At 43.9% G+C, this 25898-nt stretch overlaps 1 protein-coding gene and 1 long non-coding RNA gene across 21 annotated transcripts in view; one reads left to right on the top strand and one right to left on the bottom strand.

Annotated features, from left to right (window-relative positions):
- Positions 1–4741: 4741 nt before the first annotated feature.
- Positions 4742–25898, bottom strand: part of trpm3 (transient receptor potential cation channel, subfamily M, member 3) — a 106569-nt gene continuing 85412 nt past the window's right edge. For 8 of the 20 annotated variants that reach the window (XM_019885629.1, XM_019885632.1, XM_019885634.1 and 5 more), the window contains 10 exons: positions 25144–25372; positions 22688–22855; positions 20236–20376; positions 17565–17693; positions 16157–16408; positions 14825–14999; positions 11984–12134; positions 11490–11683; positions 11075–11207; positions 4742–9785 (listed from right to left, as the gene is read on the bottom strand). In XM_019885629.1, the coding sequence (XP_019741188.1) occupies positions 8174–9785; positions 11075–11207; positions 11490–11683; positions 11984–12134; positions 14825–14999; positions 16157–16408; positions 17565–17693; positions 20236–20376; positions 22688–22855; positions 25144–25372 (3184 nt within the window). In that variant the 3' untranslated portion in view covers positions 4742–8173. Of the gene's footprint in view, positions 9786–11074; positions 11208–11489; positions 11684–11983; positions 12135–13723; positions 13853–14824; positions 15000–16156; positions 16409–17564; positions 17694–20235; positions 20377–22651; positions 22856–25143; positions 25373–25898 lie in introns of all 20 variants that reach the window. The other 12 variants (XM_019885620.1, XM_019885618.1, XM_019885621.1 and 9 more) reach the window with 5 other exon arrangements.
- On the top strand, positions 9362–15535 carry LOC109525266 (uncharacterized). Its single transcript, XR_002170108.1, has 2 exons — positions 9362–9493; positions 14797–15535. It is a non-coding gene; the product is annotated as an uncharacterized LOC109525266 (long non-coding RNA).

The raw sequence follows: 25898 nt of genomic DNA, 5'->3' as shown, positions 1-25898 counted from the left end.
TGCTATGTGGTGTTGCATTAACCAACGTTATTGTGGCGTCTGCATGTTCCTATGAGATAGGGTGATGTAATAACCAGCATTAAATAGGTAGCTGGCCGTTCTCATAAAGTATTATGATGCATTAACGACCACTTTAGTGATGTCTGGCTGATGTGTTGTGGTGTATTCACTGGCACTTTAGTGGTATGTGGCGGTTGCTATGATACTCTCTTACATAATAGCGTATAGGTTTGAATGCACCAATACTACATAAATAACCTGAGGCCTGTTTGATATTTCTGTTCATTGATAGGTTCTCGTGCTGAGCAGCTACAATGACATCATGAGATACACGTGACCTGTAAATGTGTGACAGGAAATTGATACATGCTTTGATTTTTCAAATGTAATCCAAGACAACTGCTATGATGGGCTCATCCTAAATTAGCTCTCCAATATGACATGACTTGACTTAAGTCTGCATAGAGGCAGACATCTTGTTTTCTTGCTTACAGGTCGAGAAGAACTTTGTCCTGTCTCTAAACGCTTCTTTGGTTTTAGTTCAGATCCCAATACATTTAATCTGCTAAGAGAAGAAATGACACCAACAAATCATCAACTAGCATTGATGTGACATTCTATTTGCTGACTAGGTTTGTGAGTCATCATGTGGACAAACAGGATACTGGTTCAGGACGTCCTTCCATTTCAACAGCATGACCCAGCCACACAAGATGCAGATTCGTGTTGCAATTTGGGAAACGTGTGCAGAATGGCACATACATACAATGTTTGCGTTGCAGCGGCATGTGCATGCTGACCGCCACTGGCCAAAACTTTAGGTACACATATGCAATCCAATGAAATGTCAAATAAGAGATTTATTGTTTATACTCCCTGTAAAGTGAAAATAACTATCTTGTAAATTTGACACCCCGCAGAGAATCTTAACAACCGAGGAAATTTCGAATGACTAAAAAAAAATGCAGGTTTATGAAATGAGGCTTCAAAATCAATTATTAAATTGTCTTCGTGAGCTAATTTTGTCATCTTCTTTTTGCCTTTCAATGTCTTTAGCTGTTTGTAAATGCTCGTCGGTGTTGTGCTCTTGGTTGTGTGAAGCACATACAGTTAACTGCCTTGTGTATGAAATGTGCTTTAGAAATAAAAAATGCCTTACCTGGCCTATAACAAGGACTTTTACGCCACTGCAAGCTCCAACCACAATAGTGAACTTAATACTGACAAAATTGAGCTATCAAAAAATTCCGTATTTTTTTAGCCTTCCAAATATAACATGTATGATATTTTCTGCTGTGATATCCTGTGGTTCATATTCGTGACCTAAAAAACGAATTGGACGCATTCCCAAACACGTGCGCGGGGCATGATCTGCTGGTTTTGTTTGACAGGCAAAACATACATTCAAGGTCTCGTCTATACAGCGCAGGCCGCAGAGGGGTGGGGCTGCTGTGTTGCTCAACAAGTACGGTCGGTTGTTCTTTCATGTGGGGAACATTCGCAGAAAAACCCATGCAAGATGACGGGGTTGTGTAATATTTAAGTGTGCACACATTTTAGACGTTTTGTGATGCGTTTAAGTACCCCGGAGAAAAGAGAAGACAAAAAAGGAGGTTTTTACTGCTTCGGTTGCACTCAGCACATATGAAGTGGCCATTAAGTGCACTGCGCTGTAAGCTGTCACTAACCTACATTTAAAGGGAGTAAGAGTGTCATCAACACAGTCACAAACTAAAGAATACTTAAAATAAAGTTACGGCGTTAACTGAGCGTGCCTATACTTCTATCAATCTGAGTGAAAATGGAGCACTCGCCTCCCTCCTTTCAGAAAGCAGCTAACCATAGCCCCACCCCCCTTTCCTCGTGGCCCCAGACTTCTAGGAATTACGCTTGCAACCTGGGTCATCCTGCTCCCGCTCCTTTTCCTCCAAGGCTGTAAATAGTTCCTGGGAAGAGGAGGGGGAGGGGGCGGGCGATCTCCCTGCGCCCCCCCCCCCACTCCCCACGTCTCTCTTTTCCTTCATTCCTGGCGCCGAGTTGTGTGAGGCGCACATGTGGGTCAAGAAGACGAGTGTGTCGTCATCATGTTGCTTGTTGACTGTCAGCACACGCTGCAACGAAGAGGAATGTGTGTGTGTGTGTGTGTGTGTGTGTGTGTGTGTGTGTGTGTGTGTGTGTGTAACGCAGTGGCCCTTGAGAAGGGAACATAATGTCCTCACACACACACACACACACACACGTCGGTGGTATGGCTCTGTCGGCCGCAAAGTATGGGCCGTGGGTCCACAGAGGTCCCACTCAGTTCTCCAATCTGGCCCACTAAGCATTCACATGATCAAGATCACAGATTACAATATTAAGTAGAGTAAATATTCCACTGGTCAACAGCAAATTGTTATCAGAGATAGCTTTGTGTGTCCCTGAACATCATTTTTTTTTCAGGCACATCTGATTTTTTTTTTTTAGATATTTTCATTTTTGTTTTTACTGTGCGCTGTAATGTAGAGTTGCATCCTTTTTTTTAAAAACAAATTCATCTGTTGCTGAACCTAATCCTATTCCATAAATATTAGTAAATATATTACATATTATATTGTCGGTATTATATTACTTTTATGAAAATTTGAGGTGCTAGAGAATAAATAAGGGCAGATTCGGAATCACATAAAAAAAATTAAAAAAACATCCAGAAAAGTTTACTTACATTTCTGATTAAAACATTTACCGTACAAACAATGTTGACCAGTTTTATTATATGGGCTAATTCTTATATTAATTTAGCCATCAGTTCCCCTTAAACTGGTTCATATATTGGTGACATTCCAGCTTTTTGCACAATACAAAACACAAACAGAAGACGTGGCTATGGATTTGGCAATCTATTTGTTTATTTACCAATGCATGCCTGACATGATCCTATTCACATGTAAGAATACAGATTTGTATTTGCATCCAAATACTCACTACTTTGATTTCATAGAATAACCTCTTTCTCTTGTCTTCACAGGTTCATCTCTGTACACTCTGAGTGGAAGAACTGCATGCATCTCAAGGACTCGGTTGAATAAATAAAGTGAGAGCGGGAGGTCGGCGGGTGGGTGAAGTTATTGCGGGGAAAGGACGTCTCCACTCGAGCATCACAGGGAAGAAATCAAATGTGCTGGTTTTCGTCGTATAGGCTCGGGATTTCACAGGCAGGCGAATGTTTTGGGAAAATATTTAAGAAAATACTGTACATGGAGAAAACGCGTATATAGCTGAGAGGTGACTGCACGCACATTTCACATTTATAGCATCATGTCGCTGTGAGGGTTCAAGTTCATGTCAGTCTCCACCCGGACATCTGTTTCCGAACTTGAGTGGAGCTATACGACGCCTGCCTCGAGTGAAGCCTGAGCTGTGCACGCTACACATCAGGAGAACACCGCTCAGCTTCTTTGGCCAAAAAAAAAGAAAAAAATAATTGCTTCGCTTTAGCACGTGAGGGGCCGGCAACGGGCGTCTGTTCCAGGAAAAAAACGACCTCAAACTCCCCCATTGTTGTTTTAGCTATTCGGATGGAAATGTCTGATTTCATCAAGTGACGATGTTCATTTTGATGTGATTCCCAAAGACATAAAACAGTCGAGATTGTGATGTTATCCTTTCTACCACGTAAATAGCGCCATTTCCTGCTCTATATCTTGGGTGTAAATCAAGTCACATCGCTCCTGATAACCTTTTGCTTGCCAACATCACTGAAGTATTCTTGTCCCTGAGCACTGACTTTGGGTCCCGCTTCTCGCTTTCAATCTTGTACAGTGGAACCTTCAAAGAAACTCTTTTGCTCTTTCTTTGGCTTGACTTGAAACACTCGCGACGAGACGTGATCAAAGTTAAGCCGCGGGGGATCCTTAAGCACAAAACGCACTTGACCTCAGACTTTTTGGCAGTTACGACGCAAAACCCGCCATTAATTTTGGAAAAAATATGGGGTTAGACCTATAACGTCAAAACGAACGGTATTTCGTCAGTTCATCTATCTATGCTGGTGTCGTATAGCGGCAAGCATGAATCCTAATTACTAATCTCCAAATATTTGGGGGGGGGGGAATACATTGAATGTGCCAGCAGTGGTCAAAAACGGTAGCGTATTTTCCACACTAAAAGGCACACTGGATTATGAGGCGCACCTTCAATGAATGGCCTATTTTGTAATTTTTTAAATATATTGGACGCACCGCATTATAAGACGCAATCTACAATGCATCCACTAGATGGAGCTACGCTCAAGGAAATGCCAACAGAACATTACACTACACTACACCCTGATTTGTATAGCGATGATCAGATGTCAGTAAAACTTATTTCATAAAGCAGCGACACAGTTCACTTAACCAACAGCCAGTTATAACATTGACTTGTTAACGTTGAACTCTATTGCAGCTGATCTATTTCCGTGTTGAACTGCGAAACCGATCGGCTTAAGTTTGAACTCTGCGTTGTCAGCATGTTTCGAGCAAGGAGCCATTTTGGGGTTGACATTACCGTAATGACCATACACAAGGTGCGTTTGAGGCGCGCTGTGAGCTTTTAAGAAAATGGAAGGCTTTTAGGAGCGCCTTTTAGTGCGAAAAATACGGTATGCAAGCTTTAGAGAGAAAACGAACTGAGGCCGCCAAATGGTGCCCTCCATTTTGTCCACTTCTGGTCAAGACACAATTAGTCAACGATCAATGTTATGCTACATTTAACTTCAACGGAACAATTTTCCCAGATTCCTTTCAACTTTAAAGGTTCCACTGTACGTTCACAGTTATGTCGCATGTCTTAAATCGATAACCCAGGAACTAATGTTGTCCACTAGGGGGGTTGAACATGTCGGGTGTTTTAACTTTGCAAGAGGGTCACCATACAGGTTATTGTGTGACACAAAAAATGAATCACTATTCAACAGTCGTTATTACACTTTGAATTTGTCCGCCCATGCAAAAACATACGCGTTTGTCCTCGACGCCTTTTGGCTACAAACAGATGTTCAGACAAGCAATGTTGCTGCCAGCTCATTCCAACAAGCATCCTCTTTGTGCGGTTCAAGAGCTCAAGCAGATGTCTGCGCTGAGGCCACATGCTGACATCAGTCATGGATATTTCCATTTTTAATGACGTGGGGAACATATAAAGTAAAAAAAAAAAAAAAAAACATATGTGTGTGACTGAACTCCAACATAATTCATCCATGCCCCAAAGGCACCTGAAAATTTGGTATCCAGCCAAAAGTTGCCACGTCATTCCATTTCTCAGCGTATGATAAAAACTACTTTAAATATTTCTAATAGACACCTATGTTTTTCATAAATACATAAGCATTTAGTGCATGTGGCTGTCTTTCATTTCATTTTAAAAAAATCAGATCAATATTAAGAGGTTATAAAAATTATATTTGCAAATCAAAAAGGTACTTTATTGTCAGTGATGGAGACGAAGCATTAAAGAGTGAGTTGAAATGTCGCACAGAATAAAACTTGATGAACGACACTATAAAACGTTTGGGATTTATTGGTTGGAAAATTAAGCGGAAGATTTGTAGTTATACCCTCATTTGAAGAATTTACATCCGATGAAAAAGAGCCCTTTGTATCAACAGAAGGTCCTCTGACACAGGGCCAACCAACCAGGCTGCAGAACCAACCAAAAACTGATGAGTTGCGTCTTTGCGGCACCATCGCAGTCAAGCGCAGCTCTGAGCCGTGCGCACGCAAACCTTGGCCAAAGTTTCTATTTCCAGCAACCCTTTAAAATGATGTCTCGTCCTTCCCATCCTCCATCAAAGCTTCGACCCGTCAGTGATATGTAGCGGTGTTTGGAAGGCACTTTCACGTGTGTGCGTGGCTCGCGTTTGCGCAATTTTTTTAAAAAATCATTCACTAGCAGCGTTCTAGTTTAGCCTCACAACCACAAAATTCTACCTTTAATTTCGCCTATCAGAGCTTGAGCAAAAACTCTGTAGGAAAAAAAAAAGCGAAAGACAGAATGACCCCTCCTTTTCCTTCGTAATCAAAAACTCATCTATTGTCTAGTTTTTATTGTCTTGTTGACAAGGGAGCCTTCCGATGTATCATCGGACCCCACCCATGAACGGTTCTATGCAAAACTCTTCGGCCACTGACTTAGTATATTCACTAATGCGATCATGACCGTATACTGTATTGTGCAGATTAAAAAAAATATACTGCATCTACAATAGACCTCTTCCAAGGCCACATCTTAAAGGTCAAAAAGTGCCATACTTGATTGATTTATTAGTTTCTCACTGTTAAGTATGGCAGTGATGTGAAAAGCAAATTCAGTATCCGCGCCGTGATGCGTTCGGTTTCCAGGACATCCTTTCAAACCATCAAATATAAGAGTTCTCCTTCAACATATCTGACGGCCAACAATGGGCGACGCATGCTCAATATTCAATTTGTTTTCAATCCCATTTCACAGTGAACGCAGGTTGCAGTTTCATTAACATTAGCTATGACCTATTCTAAACCTGGTTAAAAAAAAAAAAAAATGCATCCATCCATTTTCGATAGCGCTTATCCTCATTAGGGTAGTAGTGTGTGAGCTGGAGTGTATCTCAGCTGTCCTTGGGCGTGACGCGGACACACCCTGGACTGGTCCAGCGATAGAGCACATACAGTATCGAGGGCTTTGGTAGAGAGTAGACCCTGGATGGGCATCCAGTTATGAAATGTGCAGTCCTATGAAGCCCCGCCCCTCGCTCCCCAGTAGCACAGATAATAAAATTGTGGCCTCCTCGATCGTTTAAGTTGCCCATCCCTGGTGTAGACAAACAAGCATTCACACTCGCATTCAAACCGGTGCCCAATTTAGAGTCTTCAAGGCACCTAACATGCATCTGTTTGGGGTTTAAGACCATTGAAAATGTAAAAAAAATCATCATAATTATGAGAAAAGAACAATCAATTATGTTGAAAGAACAAATCCAGTGTTGGCCTCAGACTTTTGCACATTATTGTACATACAAATAGAGTGACCAGAATAATAAAAATCCACATTCAGAACCGCTGCAGACGATGAACTCAGTTTCCAAGAGTGAGAAACGACGGAGTTTACGGCAAAGCGGTTGTGTCATATAATCGGATGTAAAGTGGTGTCGCGATGGTTTTTTACTTTGACGTGGGCTCAGTGAACTGTGAATTGCACACTTTAAAAGTGTGTCCGGTTGAACGAAAGCAAAAGAATGACCATGAGGGGAATGAAATGAGGAGGCCTCAGATGTGGCAAAACGTCCCTTTTTGGGGAGCTGTGATTTTGGTTCTAGGTGAAGAGAAGCAAAAGTGCTGCTGCTGCTGCTGATGAATAAACAAACAGATTAGCGCATGTAGAGTCATGTTGCCATTGCTTATTTTATGCGCTGCCTTTAAAAATCTACAGCAGCAGAAGCGTATGTGTTTTCCGCTGTCTTATCACGCGGCCTTTCGGCCTTGTATTTACTGCTCGGAGTGCTAGCAAGCGTAACTTGACACATGACATGGCCATAAAGTCAATTCCCACAAAGTGTCCCATCACAATCCTCCAGTGACCGACAGGCCTAAACAGGATAAGCGCATGGATGGATGTCAAGTTAGTGGTTACCATGACAACTACGTTGTACTGCATGATTCAGAAACGATTTCTTGAGGAAGCAGCTACATGAGTTTGTTTTATCGTCCCGTGAAGACTGAGTGACATAATGAACGCTATGCTACGTTTGGTGTCGTGTGAAATGTATTATTTCCTTATCTTTGTCTTACCTTTGTAGTTCCAGTTTCTTACCTTCCGTGTTGTGGCACAAAGATGATGTAAAGGTAGTTTTTGGGGGGGAGACATACAGCACAAACACAACTTCCAGTGAGCGTTAAGTCAGCTACAAGAGCGGGAAGAAGTGAAACCTAATCTATAGCGCTTTATTTTTGACAGGTGTACAGATGGACCCGCTCACACACTCTCTGCTGACCCCCAATGCGCCGCAGATCTGTTTCAGGTGGAACTTTAAGGGTGAGGTTGTCCTGCTTTCATGCCTTCCCTTCTTCCCTAGTTCTTTCAGTGTATGCTGTCTGTGGTGGTGTGTGTGTGTGTGTGTGTGTGTGTGTGTGTGTGTGTGTGTGTGTGTGTGTGTGTGTGTGTGTGCGCGCGTGTCTTGTCACGTGTAGTTCTGTCTATCGAAGCTGCGGAATGCTGATGGAGCGGCCAGCTTCCTCATGGAGAGGCTGTCAGTCTTCGCTGTGTCAGGCCGCGCCCCGGACTTGCTCCTGAGGAAGGGGTTTCTGGTTCCTGCCAGACCCCGACCCCCGGGCCCAGGCCCCCTGTCTGCCCCCAGACCCGGTCCCCTCTCCATCCTCTCACTCACCGACAGGCTCTTCCTGTGCGGAGGGGCCAGCGTGAGCGAAGGATGGGAGTCGTCTGAAGAGCAGCTGTTCGCTCGCTCCAGCCTGGAGAAGGGGGAGCAGAGAGGGGCCCCGCCGGGTCCGCCCAGGGTCCCCGGACGAAGGGTGTCCGGGGCTGGGATCAGGTCCTCCGTATCAGACTCCGTGTGACTGAGCTCGGCCTCTCTCTCCGGATGAGAGGAGCCAATGTCTGGGGGCTTATCAAAAGGGAAAGACGTGGAGCCGCCGGGGGAGTGCGAGCGTTCTACGGGGGTGTACGGTGAGGAGACGCAGCGCGTGTCGATGCAGTCAGTGATGCTGGTGTACTCTGCAGCTTTTACCTGGACGCCCACACCCAGTCCGCCGTAGCAGCTCCTCGCCGGGAACATCAGGCTGTGGGACTTGACCAAAGGCGGCTCTTCCAGGAAGGACGTGCCCACCGCGGAGAGGAGGCGGCTGCTCTTGGAGCGCTCCAGCGGTCCGGCTGAAGGGGGCGGCGACGGTTCCGCGTCCCAAGGTGGGAGGCCGGTGTCCGGTAACAGGTGGGCCGAACACAAGGAAAGATCGGCCGCCGCGCTGTCGTCAAACATGGCTGCGGCCGTCCCGCTGCTGGCCCCGCCGCCCTCCGAGTGCCTGTCACCCAAACCGCTGGTGGTGGCGCTGCTCAAGTCCCGGCCTCCCGGCAGCACCGCCTCGACGATGTCGGACTGTAGCGACGCCTCTCTCTGGAGGGGCGGGACCACACGCAGGGAATCCAGAAAAACCTCGGCGGGTGCCACCTCCTCAGAAGTCGAGACATAGATATCGATGCACGATGACGGACGGTGCTGCTGGGAGACTGACAGCGTCGCCAGGGGCAGGGGCTTAGACTCTTTGGTGACGGCGGACGACGACACAGACTGCGAGCTGTTGGCTCGATGGAGACTAAGCGAGCGCTCTTTGAAGAAGCTGTCGGCCCGTTCGGCGCCGCTCGCGCGTTCGCCGCCGCGACCGCCTCCGACGTAAAACGAATGGCTTCTTGTCCTCGGCGCCGCGTTGGTTGGAGATGGAGGGGACATGGAGCCCTCGGCGGTGCACTCCAGCGCCTCCTGCAGGCGGTACGTGTTCCCCTCGGTGCTGTTGAAGCTGCTTTGGCGAAGAATGTAGGCGGCGTCCGCACACTCCCCTTGACGGAGGATGTACGCCGAGTCGGTGCAGTCAGATGACGTCCGTGATCGAACTTTGTTGACTTCCCCGCGTTCGACGCCCGTCACGCGCTCCAGCGCCACCGCGATTCGTCCGATCAGCTCCTCCATTTGCGCTAGGCGGATGTCAACGGTCTGCAGCGAGGCCTTCATAAAGTGCTCCCTTTCATTGACTTCCTCAAGACGCATGGCCATGTTCTCCACCCTGACAACAGTAATTATGAAAACATCAGTGCCAAGTTCTCCCCAGGAATCTGGAGAGGACCATCCTGATTCTGCAGAGAGCAAATCTGGATTCCGCGGCTTGAAAGTCGATTCTCCGTGGGCATTAAATAAAATGACGAATTCATCGACTAAAGAAGTAAGAATTCTTTTTGGAAATAATCTGTCAAACCAAAACATTGTGGAGAATTGTGTTTATGAAATAATCAAATAATCAATCAGTATCCTATTTGTCCCTCTAGGACAGATGTATTTAATAAATAATAATGATAATTATTATTGTCATTATTATAAATAATTTTATTTTCATTCAAATGCAAAACTGAACTGAACAGGGTTTGAGGCAGAACAAGTGATATTAAAACAATGTGTAAACTAACAGCTGAATGTCGTTACCATACAGCACACAGTATAATACTGTATATGTTGAGAGGGAAGAAATTTCATCTGTGCTGTATGTTACACATACGTACAGCACATTTGACAATAAAGTTGTAATCAATTCAATAAAGTTCACTTGACACTTGATATTACAGTATTATGCGGGCCAATCACGTGACGTCATCTTCAGTAGCCCTCTGCGATGCGTGACGTCATATTTACTGGACATCCGCATGAAATGAAGAAAAAGAAAACCGTCGCCTCATTCCCCCATAATGTTTCCCTCACACCACGTAAAGCTCATCTGTCGAAATTAGATGATTAAAAACACGCCTTTTCCGCAAACAGTGGCGCTTGTCATCGTTGCGTGTGCCACTCGACGTCGTGTTTTGTGCACATGCGTGTCACATTTAGAACGTGTTCAATTAACATTAGAGGATGCATTTATTTTCGTAATGTGAACGAGAACATATAATGTGGATTAAAAAAAAACTGAACGGGGCATAGCACGCAACAGTGTCAACGTGGCCGGTCTCACAGCGACATCTAGCTGCCAGGATGAAAACTACATTTAAATGTAATATTCTGAACCTCCCCTTTTTTCCGCGCACTGCTTTCAATTCCGCGGAAATCTTTGAGATCCGCGACAAATTCCGAAACAAACTAATTCAAACGAATCGCGAGAATCCGTTAATGGCCCAGCTCTGCCACAAACTAGTCGGGGCTAAATTCACAGTGCCTCCGCTAGTTGCGGCAAAGTAGTCAATCAATTCAATACAATGCACAATAATCCATGATTAGATTAGACCCATCCCCAACAGGGATACAGAAATGCCTGATAAACATCCTTTCTCCATTGGAATGACATGAAACCTTGCTTAGTTGACAAACCTTTCAGAAGTGACTCTGATCCTTTCGTCATTCGACGAGTGGAATCGGTCATCCTTCTCTCTGAAATATTCTTCGATGCACTGTTCTTCAAAGTCGTGGACCTTCTTCAGCTCATCCTCTGTGATGAAAAGCTCTGCGGATGGCAAAAGTTTGAGGGCGTTACAAGGGCGGCGGCATATTAATGAACTATTTAACAGTGGCATGTTTGAAGTGGCCTTGAACAATAAGATTGCGCTGATCGATCAGAACAAAGTAAGAGCGTTTATTTCGGATTTATATGTAAATGGAAGCTCTCAAAGGATGGCGCTGTGATGTAAGAACTGGATTACTTTGCCAGCAAAGCTCTGACATTTCATTTAAAACCTAAATGTTTCTGTTTTTGACTTTAGAACATCAGCTCTCCATCGCCACTTACTCAGTCCATAGTCCCTCTCGTCGTCATCGTGCTTGCGCCAGCGACAACACAGGTGCTTGAGCACCATGGTGATGTGACTGAAGATGATGAGCGGCGGAGGAAGGACCGGACGCTCGTGGAAGGTCATGATGAGCTGATAGCGTTGGAACTTCCAAACCTGGTTGGAGATGGACTTTACCTCGAAGAATGTGTTGCTATGGATAACACAGTCAGAGTAGGAGGAGGAGGATTAGATCATACCGCATACATAGTGCAGTTAAAATATCAGTTGGTTTTAACGTACAAGGCATGTTCAAAGTGCCCAGAGATAGCATCCGTTGTGAAACGGCACTCATAACATGATACCTTTTTTTTTTTTTAAATCTTATTAGTGCCTAGCCCTTCAGGAATTAACAACACGAGACATTTGGAGAGCAGCTGTGACATCATTTGGAAGCTGTTGTCATAAACGGATTGATTTGTAACATGCACAAGATCAGGATGGCTTTACGTACTTGAACACAGCGATGAGGAGATTGACCAGCAGTATGTTGGCCACCAGCAGGTAGCAGGCCATGATGGCCGGCACAATCCAGGCGCCCGTTTTACACGGAGGCAGGGCCACCATCACTCCATCCTCAGTGGTGATGTTCTGCCCACAGGGAGCTACACGACAAACAAAACGACGTGAATGCACAGGGCGCTTAGAGCTGAAGTATCTCAGATGACACCCGGCGATCGAAATTGCAAAAGGACACAGAAATAAGCCAATTTAGCAAGACATGGCCGTAATGTTTAAAAAGGTGACAGAAGCAAGCAGAACAGAAAAAAAAAATGAAAGAAAGACAAAATGCAGTTTCTCCCCCTCACAAACGAACAAGAAGCATGTTTATTTTTCGCTTCTCTTAATGAGGGAGCAGGGAACCAAAAAAAAAAATGTTGACAATATATTGAAACACACGTTTGAAATATATTGTCACATCTGGGGTAGCTTAGCCATAGCTTCACTCAATGGCTGCTTTGGAATGTATTTAAGATACATTCGGTGTTTTTTCCATCTGTGATGGTTCAGTTGCTGTGGATTACCAGCGGAACATTCAGCCTCGGTTCTTGCTTTATTTGCCTTTTTCGGATTCATTCTCGTCATGCCCGTCAATTGTTCACACAGTGCAGCCCAAAGACAGAGAACTGAAGTAATTTTCTGCTTTCAAAATTTGCACGCTCAAAATCAAGAACTCGGACAACTGAACCACGTGAAAAAACAGTTTACACATGATGGCGGGTGATCATGATGCACTGAGTTGCTTATTATGAGTCTCATTTTTTTTTGGGGGGGGGGGGGTCCTGGCCTGTGCTGCTCTGCTCCAGTGAGAAGCTGAGTCAGCAGTAAAGGAGACCCGTGGTCTTGTGTGAGATATTGGTTTGGCATGGCAACGCCAATTTCTTACAGTCAAGCTTCGTAAAGTGACGGCTTCAAACTGGTGGCAAGAAACATCAAGGGACTATTGCAAGTTTCAACTTTATGATAGTTCCCCTTGCTGTTGAAATGATTAAAAAAGTAAATCAATTAAAAAAAAACATGACAGACAGTGAAACACCTTTTCTAAAAAGTGTTACTGTCACATAATAATGGCTTTAAGGCAGCCCAATGAGGGGTAAAGTTGCACACAGGAGGTAGCCTTCGGTCAAACTACTAGTGGACCAAATAATAAAAATATGTACAATGTGTAGTCTTAATCTAGCATCTGGCATAATTCAAAGTGTCCCAAAAAACTATCATCATTTTATAGTCGAATGACTAAACCAATTCTCATTCAAATGTGCTTTTGAGTAAGATGTAAAAAAACTAAGCACAAGCTACCACTTCTTCTTTCTTTAGGCATCAAAAATTGTAGCAAAATTAAATCAACGTCATTGTGAATTTGATTAAAAATCTGTTTGAGTATGTTGCGGGAATATTTTAAAAATAAAGTCTATGGTTCGAATCCAATTTTCTTCTGACATATTCCGCAGTACTCAGATATTGATATGATCGATGATGTCACATTTTTTTTGGGACACCCTCTATTTTATGCGGTAGCTGACCCAAGACACCCAACATAAAGGCAACTTCAACCAAGTGTGTGGCGTTGCATGCACACTTGTGGCCTCTAGTGGCAAGAGTGGGCATGGCGTGGAGGTCAAGTGAGGATGATGAAGCAGGGGCGGTGAATTAAGGTCAATGTCATTATTCAATCTATATCGTGTAGATTTACTGGAATTTTGAGAGCACTGGGCAATGTGGGATGCACCACTACTACGCCAGGTTCCGAGAGTTCGTAAGTAATTTTCGACCAGCCAGAGTTTTTCATTCAGCCTTTGCTGTAACTTCCTACTATGAATATCTGAAACACAGAATGAAAACATTATTTCAGATCTCTTCTCTTTGGGCCACTCCTCCCGTAATGGACAAGCAAACATTTTCACAAAAGGAACAGCAAACAGATACACTCTCAAACAGACTCGGCACAGTCTATACTACTGGGTTCATGTCTTTCAACGGCAGGGATGGGCAACTGGTGTCTTGCGGGGCCGCACACTGAGTGGCTCCTTGAAAATTTGCTCCCCAAATAATAATAATAATAATAATAATAATAATAATAATAAAAGTACATGGATAAGCGGTTCAGATTTTTTTCTTTTTTCTTACAAACCCGCCAAAATCTTCACCAAAAAAAATGCAGATAATCATGCATTATGTTTTCCATGAAAAATGAGGGCAAGTTTTTTTTTTGGGTTGGGCGGTCATAAAAAAATCCCAAATATGATTAAAAAAATTGTAGAAAAAAAAGTCTGTGAATTTGCAAAGCTGTCGGTGCCAAACTGTGAATATACAGGGGCCAATTGTAGTTTTATGTTGTAATATCACCAATCACCACTTGATGACAGACATGTCTTAGTTGCTTTTACACTTATACTCCCCAAACTTGTGAATAAACCTCATATATATATATATATATATATATATAAGGTGAAATGTGTTTCTGTTCAGTTTTGTGTGTGTATATATATATATATATATATTTTTTTTTTTTTTTGCAGATTAAGTTGCCCATCCCCACTCTACTGTGACATTAACAATTGAAGAGACAAATTGCTACCCAAATGAAATACTGATGTAGTAACTTGACATAAATTGCAGTTTATGGCACAGAAAACAGCATTGGATTATATTCCTCCATGAACAGTCAATTTGTATACTTGGAGAATACTTGTGTCAAAGTTCACTATTAGGTTAAAAAAATAATAATAATAAAATAAAATAACTAGGACTTGTATCTCTCCCGAGAGTCAAGAACTCTTGGTGGTGAACTTACGGTCAATCTGATCAGCAAACACCTCCCCATAGATCATCCAGTACGGCATGAAGAAGATATTCCGTGCGAGCATCCACGAGGGGTCTTCATTGGGGTTGAGGATGGCCTGTCGCGCGACCCCAAAGCTCATGAGCACCACCAACATGATGATCACAAAGTACATCATGTCGATCATCTGACAGAAGGGGCGAAGAGGACAGTTAAAAGAGAAGGGAAGAATGAAAAGAAACAATTCGGACCAAAGCGCTCACAACGGAGCACACATCTGAAACAGTTTGACCAAGGGTTGCCTTCTTTAGCACTTCATGCTTCTCATTTGTCTCGGAGTCTCGAGTGATCAATCAAACTACAAGTTAATGACCACAGATGTTAAACCTTTACTTAATAGTCGTTCAGATGTTCCATCGCTCCTGAAGCGAAGAAGGAAATTACCATAACTTCCTTCAGAACAATTAGGAAAACCCAAACAATCTCAATGCTCTTAAGACTGAAAAGTACATTCATTTGTCAGAATTAGCAACCACGATTCACATACAGCACAGCAGGGGGACCGGTGACTATTTTCAATTTTCCAGAGGTGTAATGTCCCGCCTCTTGCTCACAGGCTCACCGATAGCTCCAGTAAACGATAAGAGCTATCAAAAATCAAATGAATGATAGATGCCCTTGGGTCATACTAATCCCCCCGCCCCCTCCCTATCTAAACTCACACAAAAGAATGTTAAAATAATCATTGTACATTTAGGTGTACAATGAATGGCTTGTCACAGGGCTAGTACCCTCACAGGTACGACTTTTGTACACTTGACTTTTATGGCTTGGTAATCCTGTAATCATTTGGCCCCACACTTTTGTTTTTTTTTGTGTGTTGGGAATTTTCAAAAATGTTACTGGCTCTTTCCCACAAACCATCTGGCGTGTCGGCTTAATTATGACTCCCAATTAATTCAGAAGCCATTTGTGTTTGTTTTTCCTCTGAACTGCTTTGATTTTACGTACTTACTTTGATTAAGGCAGCCACAACATCATAGAGTACCTGTATATGCCAATTACCTGACAAAATTATTCCACCCCCTCTCTAAGTGCTGATTGTATCATCAAAGCGAGCTTGTGTACAGCACCACATAATCACCTCAAATCACCACTGTCTTGAAAAGTGAGTGTCACGAGTTCCGTTCCCTTCAAACAGAGCTACCGTGGTCGCCAGGAACATTGCGCAAAAGTGGCTTTCGAGCCTCAATTAGTATTCATTTGCCGTAAGCAAACGAAACGAAATTGGCGAGCCTTATGTCACGTAACACAAAAGGAGATCGCGCTCCAGCTACATCTCACCATCTTGCCAATCATCATCACATAGGGACCCAGGTACTTGTTGACACCAAAGATGTCGAGCAGCCGGATGTACCAGTAGATGATGTTGACGCAATAGATGACCCGTCCATAGCTCATGAGCGGGGGCTCCTGGAGACGCAGAACCATGCCGACAGAAAATATGAGGATGGCCATGAGGTCTGTGATGTTCCAATACTCCTGAAGCCACACCTTGACCTTTTGTAACAACTTCCCTGGCTCTGACATAAGAATCTAGAAGAGGGTTGGAGAGGAATTAGAGCTGGGAAGGGAGACCAGAAGAGGATGCTGAAATATGTAAGAAAGAAAATGTGGGTTAAATACATTGTGAGTAAGGGGATGACACAAGGCAAATATATATATGGAACAGATACAGTATAAAGGCTCAGTTTGACACTGCCAAAGCAGTTGGCGTTAGGACATGTGCATTTCTGCGGAGGCAGTGGACAGTAACCACACATGAAGTTAGTTCGACGAGGTCGTAAGATTCTATTATATTGACATTTTCGGGAAAAAAATCTTGCACAAAGCATATCGTGCTGGAAAACAGCAGCCCTTGCAAGATTTCGATTCGGCATGAATTAAAGTTAATTTGCTTTTTCTGCAACATATATTTGAGAAAAAAAAAAGAGTCATCACAATGGAAAATGTTATGAAATATTTTCTTCGATTTTGTGAGACGGGGAATGCTAAAAACACAACATGAGTCTTTTATCGTGCTGTATTTTGGTATGTTGCCAGTGTTTAAGTGTTTACACTTGAACGGTTGCAAACAGGTTTTAAAATAGTTTCAAAATTGAAGGTCAATTAGCAACTTTGGCGTCGTGTGTTTGAACCCAATGTATTTCTAATATTTTGGGTACATTATTCAACAAATCAAAACAATTATGGAAACATCTCTTTCGGATGCACGACAGCAGCCTATTGTGTCAGTGAAAACTACAACCACGATAAGCTGCATAATGGAACAATTTGGATTTTTGTGAGTGCTAAAAGTGGTTAAAATGCATTGCAGACTAACTGCCAATAGAGGGCAGTGTGAGCTCACCCATTCAGAGATATCGTTCAGTCAAGGTGGATGTGACAAATTGATGAATGCTTTTCATACGATACAACACAAACGGGTCACAACCGAACTGGTAGTCTCATTTTGTCCGTTGTTCAATTTTCTCTTTTTCTTCTGTCCGAAGTAGCACCCTGATCCCATTTTGTCTTCCCTCCTCATCATTAATCATTTGATGAAATGGGAAATAATGCTTAGCTTCAGCCCTTGGGCCACACAACTTTCTTCAGTAAACATGCATAAAAGTCATCAGTTCATTGGGTGAAGTAATTCTTTGAACGTATTGTATTCGTGCATGTGTCATGTCAGCGTGCACATGCGGAGTACCTCTCTCATCTTCTCAATGCCATTGGTGAAGATGTAAGCGATGACAATCCACTCTTGAGGTGAAGGCCATAGGTCCATCTTTACCAGGACAATATAGTTGAATAACATTAGGTAGCCCACGTAGGCCATCTGTAGTGGAAAAGAAATGCTGAGAATTGATAAAATGCTAACATGTTAACAGCTCTTTTGCTAACAAGATGGTAAGCAAGACAGAGACCTGAATAGAGAAAATGTTGGGGCACTTGATAGGGTGTAACAGGTTGCTCCGGTATATTTCTAATGATATTTGATACAATGCTAACATGCTAAACACTTGGTATTCAAACATATAGTAAGCTATCGACATGAGTAATGAACACGGCGAGGCAGACCCAAAAAGACTGCCCTGTATTCAGCGACTGTTTCTAATACGAATTGATAAAATGCTAACATGCTAACAGTAGCAATGCGAACATCTAGCAAGACAGCAGCCTGAGTAACAAACGCGCCAGGACAGAGTTACAGCATCGATGAATTGACAACGTGCTGAGGTCAATTTCTTAGGACAAATCCCACCCAGGCGCTCTTTCTAATGATATGAGATGCTGACATATGGCAAGACAGAAGCTCGAGTAGGCCATTGCATTAACTAGTAATTGGTTGGCCGCTGTAACACTTGCTTATTTTAATGACTGCTCATTGAATGAGTGACACCATTCCTCCAAATAGAGATTTAATGTCAAGACACCACACCGGTATACCTGCACACCGAAAACATGCATTACGCGTCTCCAGCGGCTGTGCTTCTTAACATCAGTCATCGACTGACTGATTTGATTTCTATGGCACTTGTAATATCGACTGCAGCTCATCACCATGCAGACCAGAGGAAATCCTATTCAAATCAGAAGTTAGATCTTGTGCGGAAGGAAAAAGGGAAGCACAGAATCTATTTTGCTGTCAGACATCATGCTATAATTCAATTCCAGTCAAATTTCTCTTCCGCTGTCATAAAACAACGGTAACTAAATTGGTAAAAGATGTGTAAACGGATAGATTTGGCTGGGTGACAAAATTGCTGCCACGGTGCTAAGGGGTATGTATACTACAGTAATGGTAAGCCAAGGAAGACCACACAAGTGCATTAATAGAATTCACAAAAGGAAACAGAGGAAAGTAAATAGCCAGAGGCGGCAAATGGGATGAAAGAAGCATAAACGGTGACATCTCTTCAAGCAAAGTTAATGCAAGCTAATTTATGTGATATCCGGAAGAATAAAATCAGAATGTATGGCCATTAAATGCACCCCAAAGCCACCCAAAAACACTTCACATCATATTGTTTTTGTTTTGTAAGTCTGACACACAATTCAGAGATTCTGTGTGTAAATCTCCAGCTTGATTCCACATTCCACGAATGAGGATGATGTGTTTATTCCTTTTGGTATACATTCTCTGGTCATGACATTAGGTACACCCGTACAATTCAACAAATGTCTAAAAAATTCTGAATTTGTCAATTAGTTAAAAACAGGGCAGTGTATTTAAAGTAAGTCAGTGGTACCAAACAGGTATGTTTTAAGCTTGAATTTGAAGGTAATGAGAGAGTCTGAATTGCGGATGGCCGGCGGTATAGAGCTCCAAAATGGAGGGGTGAGGTTGTGAATGGGCTTGAAGGTATAAAGCAGGAGTTTGAACTGAATCCTCTGTTTGAATATGAGCCAGTGAAGCAGAGGGTGTTTTGGGAATGATACGCGTAGCAGACTTCTGCACCATCTGAAGCCTAGGAAGGGACCTGTGTGGATGGAAATAAGCAGAATGGTCTATGTTACTGATATGTGAAAGGAATGATAGTGTGCTTTTGAGGATGACACCCAGACTTTTAACCTGAAGGGAAGGGGAGACTAAGGAGTGACCTACTGGTTTGGAAATGTAGATTTGGTGCCAATTAGGAGAATTTCCATTTTATCTAATCTAATTGGATGAAATTTGAACCAGGAGTTAGTATCTGATAACCATAAAGTGAGGGCAGTGGGTTTGCAGGAGAGAGAGAGCTAGAGGCCATCTGGGAAGTAATAAAGGAGAATCAAATTTATGGAAAATGACACTGAGAGGGAGGAGGTGGAAGATAATGAGTAGGGTCTTCAGGACAGAGCCCTGGGGCACACCTAAAATCACTATGGAAGGGGTGGATGAAAAGGAATTTGAATGAACTGAGTGTGGTCCAGTGTAGGTGATGCCAAATGGAGGAGAGTCTCTTGAGGAGGATGCGGGGGTGCGATGGGGTCAAAGGTCACACTCAGGTCAAGGAGGAAGAGCATGGAAAATGAGTGTGAGTCAGATACAACGAGGAGGTCATTGACAATTTTTATTATTTAGACTGAAAAAGCTCAGGTTAAGTAAGTGTAGATTTGGTGGGCAATTATTTTTTTTCAAGAATTTTGGAGGTGAACAGTAAATTGGAAATTTTATACAGCCCTTTTACTGGATCTCATTAGAATGTTCAGGTGTACCAAATGTTGTGGCCTGGACTCCTCACCAGTGTCCCCCATGTCTAAAATGTCCAATTCCAATTACTAAGGCTGGGGGCCCTGTGGAGGCACATGCAACCAATAATTGAAGCAGCTAAGAATCACAGAGCCCACGCAGGAAGTCGAGTACGTTGGTGTTGTCTTCTGGACCACAAACTGACCGTATGGAACCAGAACTTGACGATGGGAGCGTTGTAAAACTCGTAGATCTTGCGTCCCATAGGAATGAGTCTGTGGCGGTTCTGAACCTCCTCAACATCTTTCTTCCTGGACGTCTCTGTGGCTACCTTCCCCAGCATCGCCTGGGGTGCGGGAGGACACACGCGGACCCCACAATGAGCGAGGCGGGCGGGAAGGAGAGCGAGGAGAGAGGGATAAAGGGACGAGGAGAGTGGGAGGAAAATGTGATGCGTCAGAAGAGGAGGAGGAAGGAAGACAAGCATGTCAAAGGAAAGCGGGTGGATGGGGAGTGTTGAGTACAAGAGAGAAGAGAATAAACACACAGAGCATAAATGGTTATTTTCTAGGCAAGTGCACAACTTTATCATTTATTATCATGTCAGACCCCAAAAAAAGCAAGCACAGGCAATGTCTTCATTCCAAAATGTGAAATGTGTGTTTGAGGTGAGTGTTGAGGTGAGTGAATGTTGGTGACACAGAATGACACACAGACGCACACTCATGGATTGTGTCTCAGACAACAGGACGGGCCAAAGGAGACAGGAAGAAGACAGAAAGAGAAGACAGAAAAGGAAGACATTGAAATCCGGTTTGGGACACAATTCCTCAATCAATGAGAGAGGGTTCATGCCCCATTCTCATGATGGGTCATGGACTTCATGTGAAAGCAACACCAGGCCGCTGAGAGAGTTTATTCTTGGAATTTGTAGTAGGCTCACTGGACACTTTATTAGGGACACCGACACCGACACAATCTTACGCAATCCAATACATTTTGAGTGGAAAAAGACCCGTTTTGATCGACACTGTCAGATTGGCACGGATTTAACATCTAAGTCATCCCTCGTTTATTGCGGGGGTTACACTCCAGACCACACCCGCAACAGATTACGTCCGTGAAGAGGCGACCTAATATTTATTATATTATTTATATACATTTCAATGGCATTCAATTTCAATCATATCATCAATTTCTCAATCACTTTCATGCACATAATACCAAAATGTATCCATACTAAGTGGAAGTATTATTTTGGGCCATTGGGGGTCGCCATTCAACACTGTTATATCTGTGACGTTGAATGAGTGCGTGTCTTTAAAAGGTAAACAAACCTGTCTTGTCGAGTGACATGAAGTCAGTGAATGAGATTGGAGAGTTGGCAAGCTGTTAACTGTCGAAAGCGTGAGCCAATCTGCGTGCTGAGTGACAGTGTCAGTCGATGCCATCGGCATGTTGTCGTCGAATGTGCTTGTGCTGAATTTTATTGCCCTTTTGTTAAACGAAACGACTGATAGTGCACCAGTGGCCGCGTTGTAATTCCATCTACCCGAACCACCTTTTACGCACTCTTTCCTCCAAGCTCACACTTGTCACTGTGCGCACTGACACCCTGTGTGGTAAAATAATCACGGCAAAATCGTTTTTCGATTCCTTTTTTTAACAAAATGTTATTGCGATTTTCTTACACCGGCTTGATTTCCATACAGTTGAAAATAGCCCGTTTCGAATTCATCCGCCTGCTTGAATGTCTGTAAAGTAGCTGCGTGTCTTGCAACTATGCCTTGTTTCTTCTTGAGTCGCACAAGCCCCGGTCGGTTTCTTTGTGCCGGCTTGCTGGACGTGCTTAATGCGGATGGGAAATCGAACGGTGCTGAAAGGTGCTCAACTTCAATGCAATCAGTGAAATGGACAATATAAGATCCAGCTTGCGAATCTCAACAACCTGGATCCCGATATATCTCCTCAACTGATTAGATTGAACTGGAAAAAGTCCAAGTGCTGCCTGGCATCCAAGTCTAAATACGACGATGGGGCAACTCTATGGCCGTGAGAGGGTGCTCGCTCAGACTCTGGATGATTTCAGATGTGCAGCGGCAGGCACGCACGGGAACATAAATGCAAATCCCGGGGCCTGCCCATGCTCGGCAGCCCACATGCGGAGTGGCCCGCTGCAGCAAGCCATCGGCAGAAGGAGAGCGGGAGAGAGGCAGCTGTCAGCCAGCATTGTACTGTACCTCATCTTGGAGAGAGGGGGAGGGGGATGAAGGGAGGGCAAGGGGAGGGGTGTTGGGGAGATTTTGGAAGAGAGAACAAGAGGGACCACGGGGAAAGGCGGAGAAGAGGAGATCGATGGAAGGAGAAACATTCACGAGGAAAACCCACAAGAGACGCTACAACTCCACGACCGATATCTTGGCTTGAGACAATGAGAAAGAAACAGGAAGGTTGGCCATGTTGTGTGCGTTTGGAGATTTGTACTGTGTGAGTGTGTGGGTACAACAAATTCTCATTGCGGGCAGAGCGAAACCGCGCTACTTTTGGACATGAACCACCTAATGCGTCAATATTGTATGTGCACAGGTTCTGAGATGCAGGGCTGAGGTGGGTTCTCTCACCACGGAGTTGTACTGCGCCTCACAGTAAGATCTTACTGTGAACTCCATGTCCTCCTCCTCCTTCTCCTTGACAGGTTTCTCGGGCTCCTCTTCCTCCTTCTCCTGCAAGTAGGCCTCCTGGTCCTGGGGCATGTACGACATCTCATCCTTGTTCTTGAACTCCAGGCTCAGGATTGATGGCGGCAGGAGCAGACCCAAGATCACCTGTTGTGGAAGGGGGGGAGGTGCTGTTCGTGACGGATGTGAGAGAAACTTCCACGAGCGGCGATGCAGACATTATGATATCGAGAGAGATGCGGCTAGAGGCCGACATTGATCATCAGCGGTCGTAAACTGTGCCGAGGCCGCCGTGGAGGCCCTCGGTGTGGAGGTCATTGACAGAACTCCAAATGTGTCACCAAGGAAGCTTTGCTGGAGTCACACAGACATGAAGCACAAACAGTAAAGTGCGCTGAAAACGATTCAAACGCTTACTTAATGGTAAAACGGGAAAGAAGATGGATTGAAGTCGCCGGAAGCGCCCCTTGGAATTGGTTCCAGAGTGGATCTGAGGGCTTTTTAATGCACAGAACATTCATCTAAAAAGGGCTCATTTGTAATCATTGGAACAAGCTCATGCCGATCCATCTTGGATCTTAATGGTTATATTCTGCCAGCAGCAAGCAGCACCCACTCAATGCTACATTACATCGACATCATTAGGCCTGCCGCACACCGAGCAACGCGGCCGAACACGACTGAAGTTGACCGCTGCCAAAAATGACAGTTGCCGACTCACACTCATCTCCCGACGCGCGGCGATGGAGAAACTGCAGCCCTGTATGGGATTTTGAGGCGATGTCATTTTTTTTAATCAACCACAAAACCATGGTGCGATTGTCAAGTAACAAGTTGATTGACACAAAGAAAGGAAACAAGAAACAATAAAGGTAAATAGTTTTGCAGAGCTACCAACATATAAATTGAATGTTAAAAATCCGTACGGTGTCGAATGTGGCTTCTGCGTGTCATGACATATTTCTGTCCAAATCGTCACGCCGCAATATTGAGGAACAACAATACCCGGCCGGGACAAGCCACACCATCAATCCGAAGGAAGGCAAGTCATTCATTTAGTTACAGCCCTACTCCAGGCTCGATGACAGCACACAAAAGCGGCTGCGTGCATGTCGGCTGCACCCGGGAGCAAAAACGTGTGTCGCCGTCGTCATCAGTCAAGAGAATCAAAAGATGTCACACATGAGTCTGCCTTCAACATGGGCCTGAAATCGATATTGTCACCTCGGGTGATAGAGCTTTCACAGCCCGCGGTGACTCCATCCTGATGAGTTCCAGCGTCGGGAACGGATGCTCACCATTGTCGTCGCGCCCACATTATTTTGACAATATTTGGACAGTGTTATTACGCGAGATGTCATGATACCCCGAGGGCACATCGTCTTGTTTGTTCAACTTGTGGCGTGCTTGCTGTCTTTCCACTCCCCTGAGCCTCAGCAGTACAACTCAAAGGTCAAGGAACAGCAAACCAGAAACCAACTGCGTGTCTAAATGAATCCACCCTCTCTAATCTGCCTTCATCTCATTACCGCAGGACATTATGAAGTCAAATTTGATGAAAAAAAAAAAAAATCACCCAAAGTGTCTTTAAAAAAGAAATCATAATAATAATCCAGAATGCCTAAGAGTAAAAGATCTCGGTTACATTTTCAGCTTGGAGAGGTGAATTTGCACAATTATTAAGTAGCCGCTGAAAGTGAAAACGTGTCCGCGGCCCCAAAGGCTTGAGCCGAAGCTCAACGTTAAAATATGTGGGACACGGTTTGAAGGTTTTCTAGTAATTAAGGTCAGTTCTTGCGTTCCCTGTGGCTTCAGAGGAGAATCGGTGGTCTTCAACGAACAAAGTTATAGCAGAAGGTTCACTGCTTGTGGCTGATTAGACTCATTATTCTCTTGAGTGGTCGACTTTACTTTCTCCACAATTAACTCAAGGGCATTGTCCATAAATTATGATCTGAAGTGCCGTAGCGACAAGTAAAATGGAGTAATGTGAAGTCAAATGTACTGTAGAATGAGACACAATACACTTGAGCTTTTATACTTGATCTCATTAAATATAAAGGTGTACCTAATGTTGTGGCCTGTGAAGATACGCTACTTGGGTTAGGTCTTGCATGGTTGTACGAAAAACAAATGACTGGAGCTCAAAATCCTTACAATTGTTTTTCGTGTTATATTTCCATACCCATTGCACTTTTTTTTTAAACCGCAAATAACATTTAACCACAGACTTGTATGAATTTCAAGATTTTGCTTTTCCTGTGAATCACTGCAATAACATTTCGTTGTATACACAAGCACGCGTTTTGAGAGCTGTTTCTCATCAGGTGTCGGATAGCTTCTTTTTGGTTAAATAACAGAATCCTTTTGTCCCTGTTTACTGGACTACTAAAAATATCAGGAGCGGGCAAATAATATATTGATTTTTCCCGTACCTTCAGTCCTGAGTTCTTGCGCATGCGCAGACGTCCCATCCACATGTCGGTCAGCAACATCTGACTGCAGGTGTGGGCGATGAAATCGCGGTGCTTGGCCGCTACCGCCAGCTGCAGGCAGGTGGCGTTGCTCCAGTTCTTCAGCTCATACGTCAGGAGCTTCATGGCCATCTGCTCATCCTGTTTATAAGACTGGTCCAGAAGTTCCACAGCCAGCTGGCCAAACTCTCTAGGAAATGGTATGCAGGACATAAACGCACGCATCAAGCCATGAACAGAGGGAGTGCGGTGTCTTGTCACAACATGTAAGGAGTACATGAAACTGGTCCAGGCATCACTGACCATCTGGTCCACATTCTAAATTAGATTTGCATATAAACACCCCCACCCATGAGAGGGGACTTAAAAAAAGTCAGCACAGGCGCAATTTTTACAAATGGCCGGAGTGGACACACAGGACATCATGCTGAGAGACGTTTCCATCACTCCCAATTTGTGTTTGTATTTTTTTTGGGATGTTAGCAGTACTATAAATACCATTTTTCAACATTGCTTAATTTAGGGTGCTTCAGCTCTCCACCAAAATAGGACTAAAAAAAAAAAACGGCCCACATAGAATACAATAATACTCAACAAACAATAAAAATTAGGAATGGGCGAGTAGCATTACGCGGTGTTGGTTGTGGGCCGATGCGGGCCTTATTTTACTTGTGCAGCCTGCCGATACTAACCACCGATACTGAAGGCAGAAAAAC

Source organism: Hippocampus comes, unplaced genomic scaffold, assembly GCF_001891065.2.
Source record: "Hippocampus comes isolate QL1 unplaced genomic scaffold, H_comes_QL1_v1.1 scaffold78, whole genome shotgun sequence".
In the NCBI taxonomy this organism is placed as follows: Eukaryota; Metazoa; Chordata; class Actinopteri; order Syngnathiformes; family Syngnathidae; genus Hippocampus; species Hippocampus comes.
This window is presented reverse-complemented; position numbering and strand designations above follow the sequence as displayed.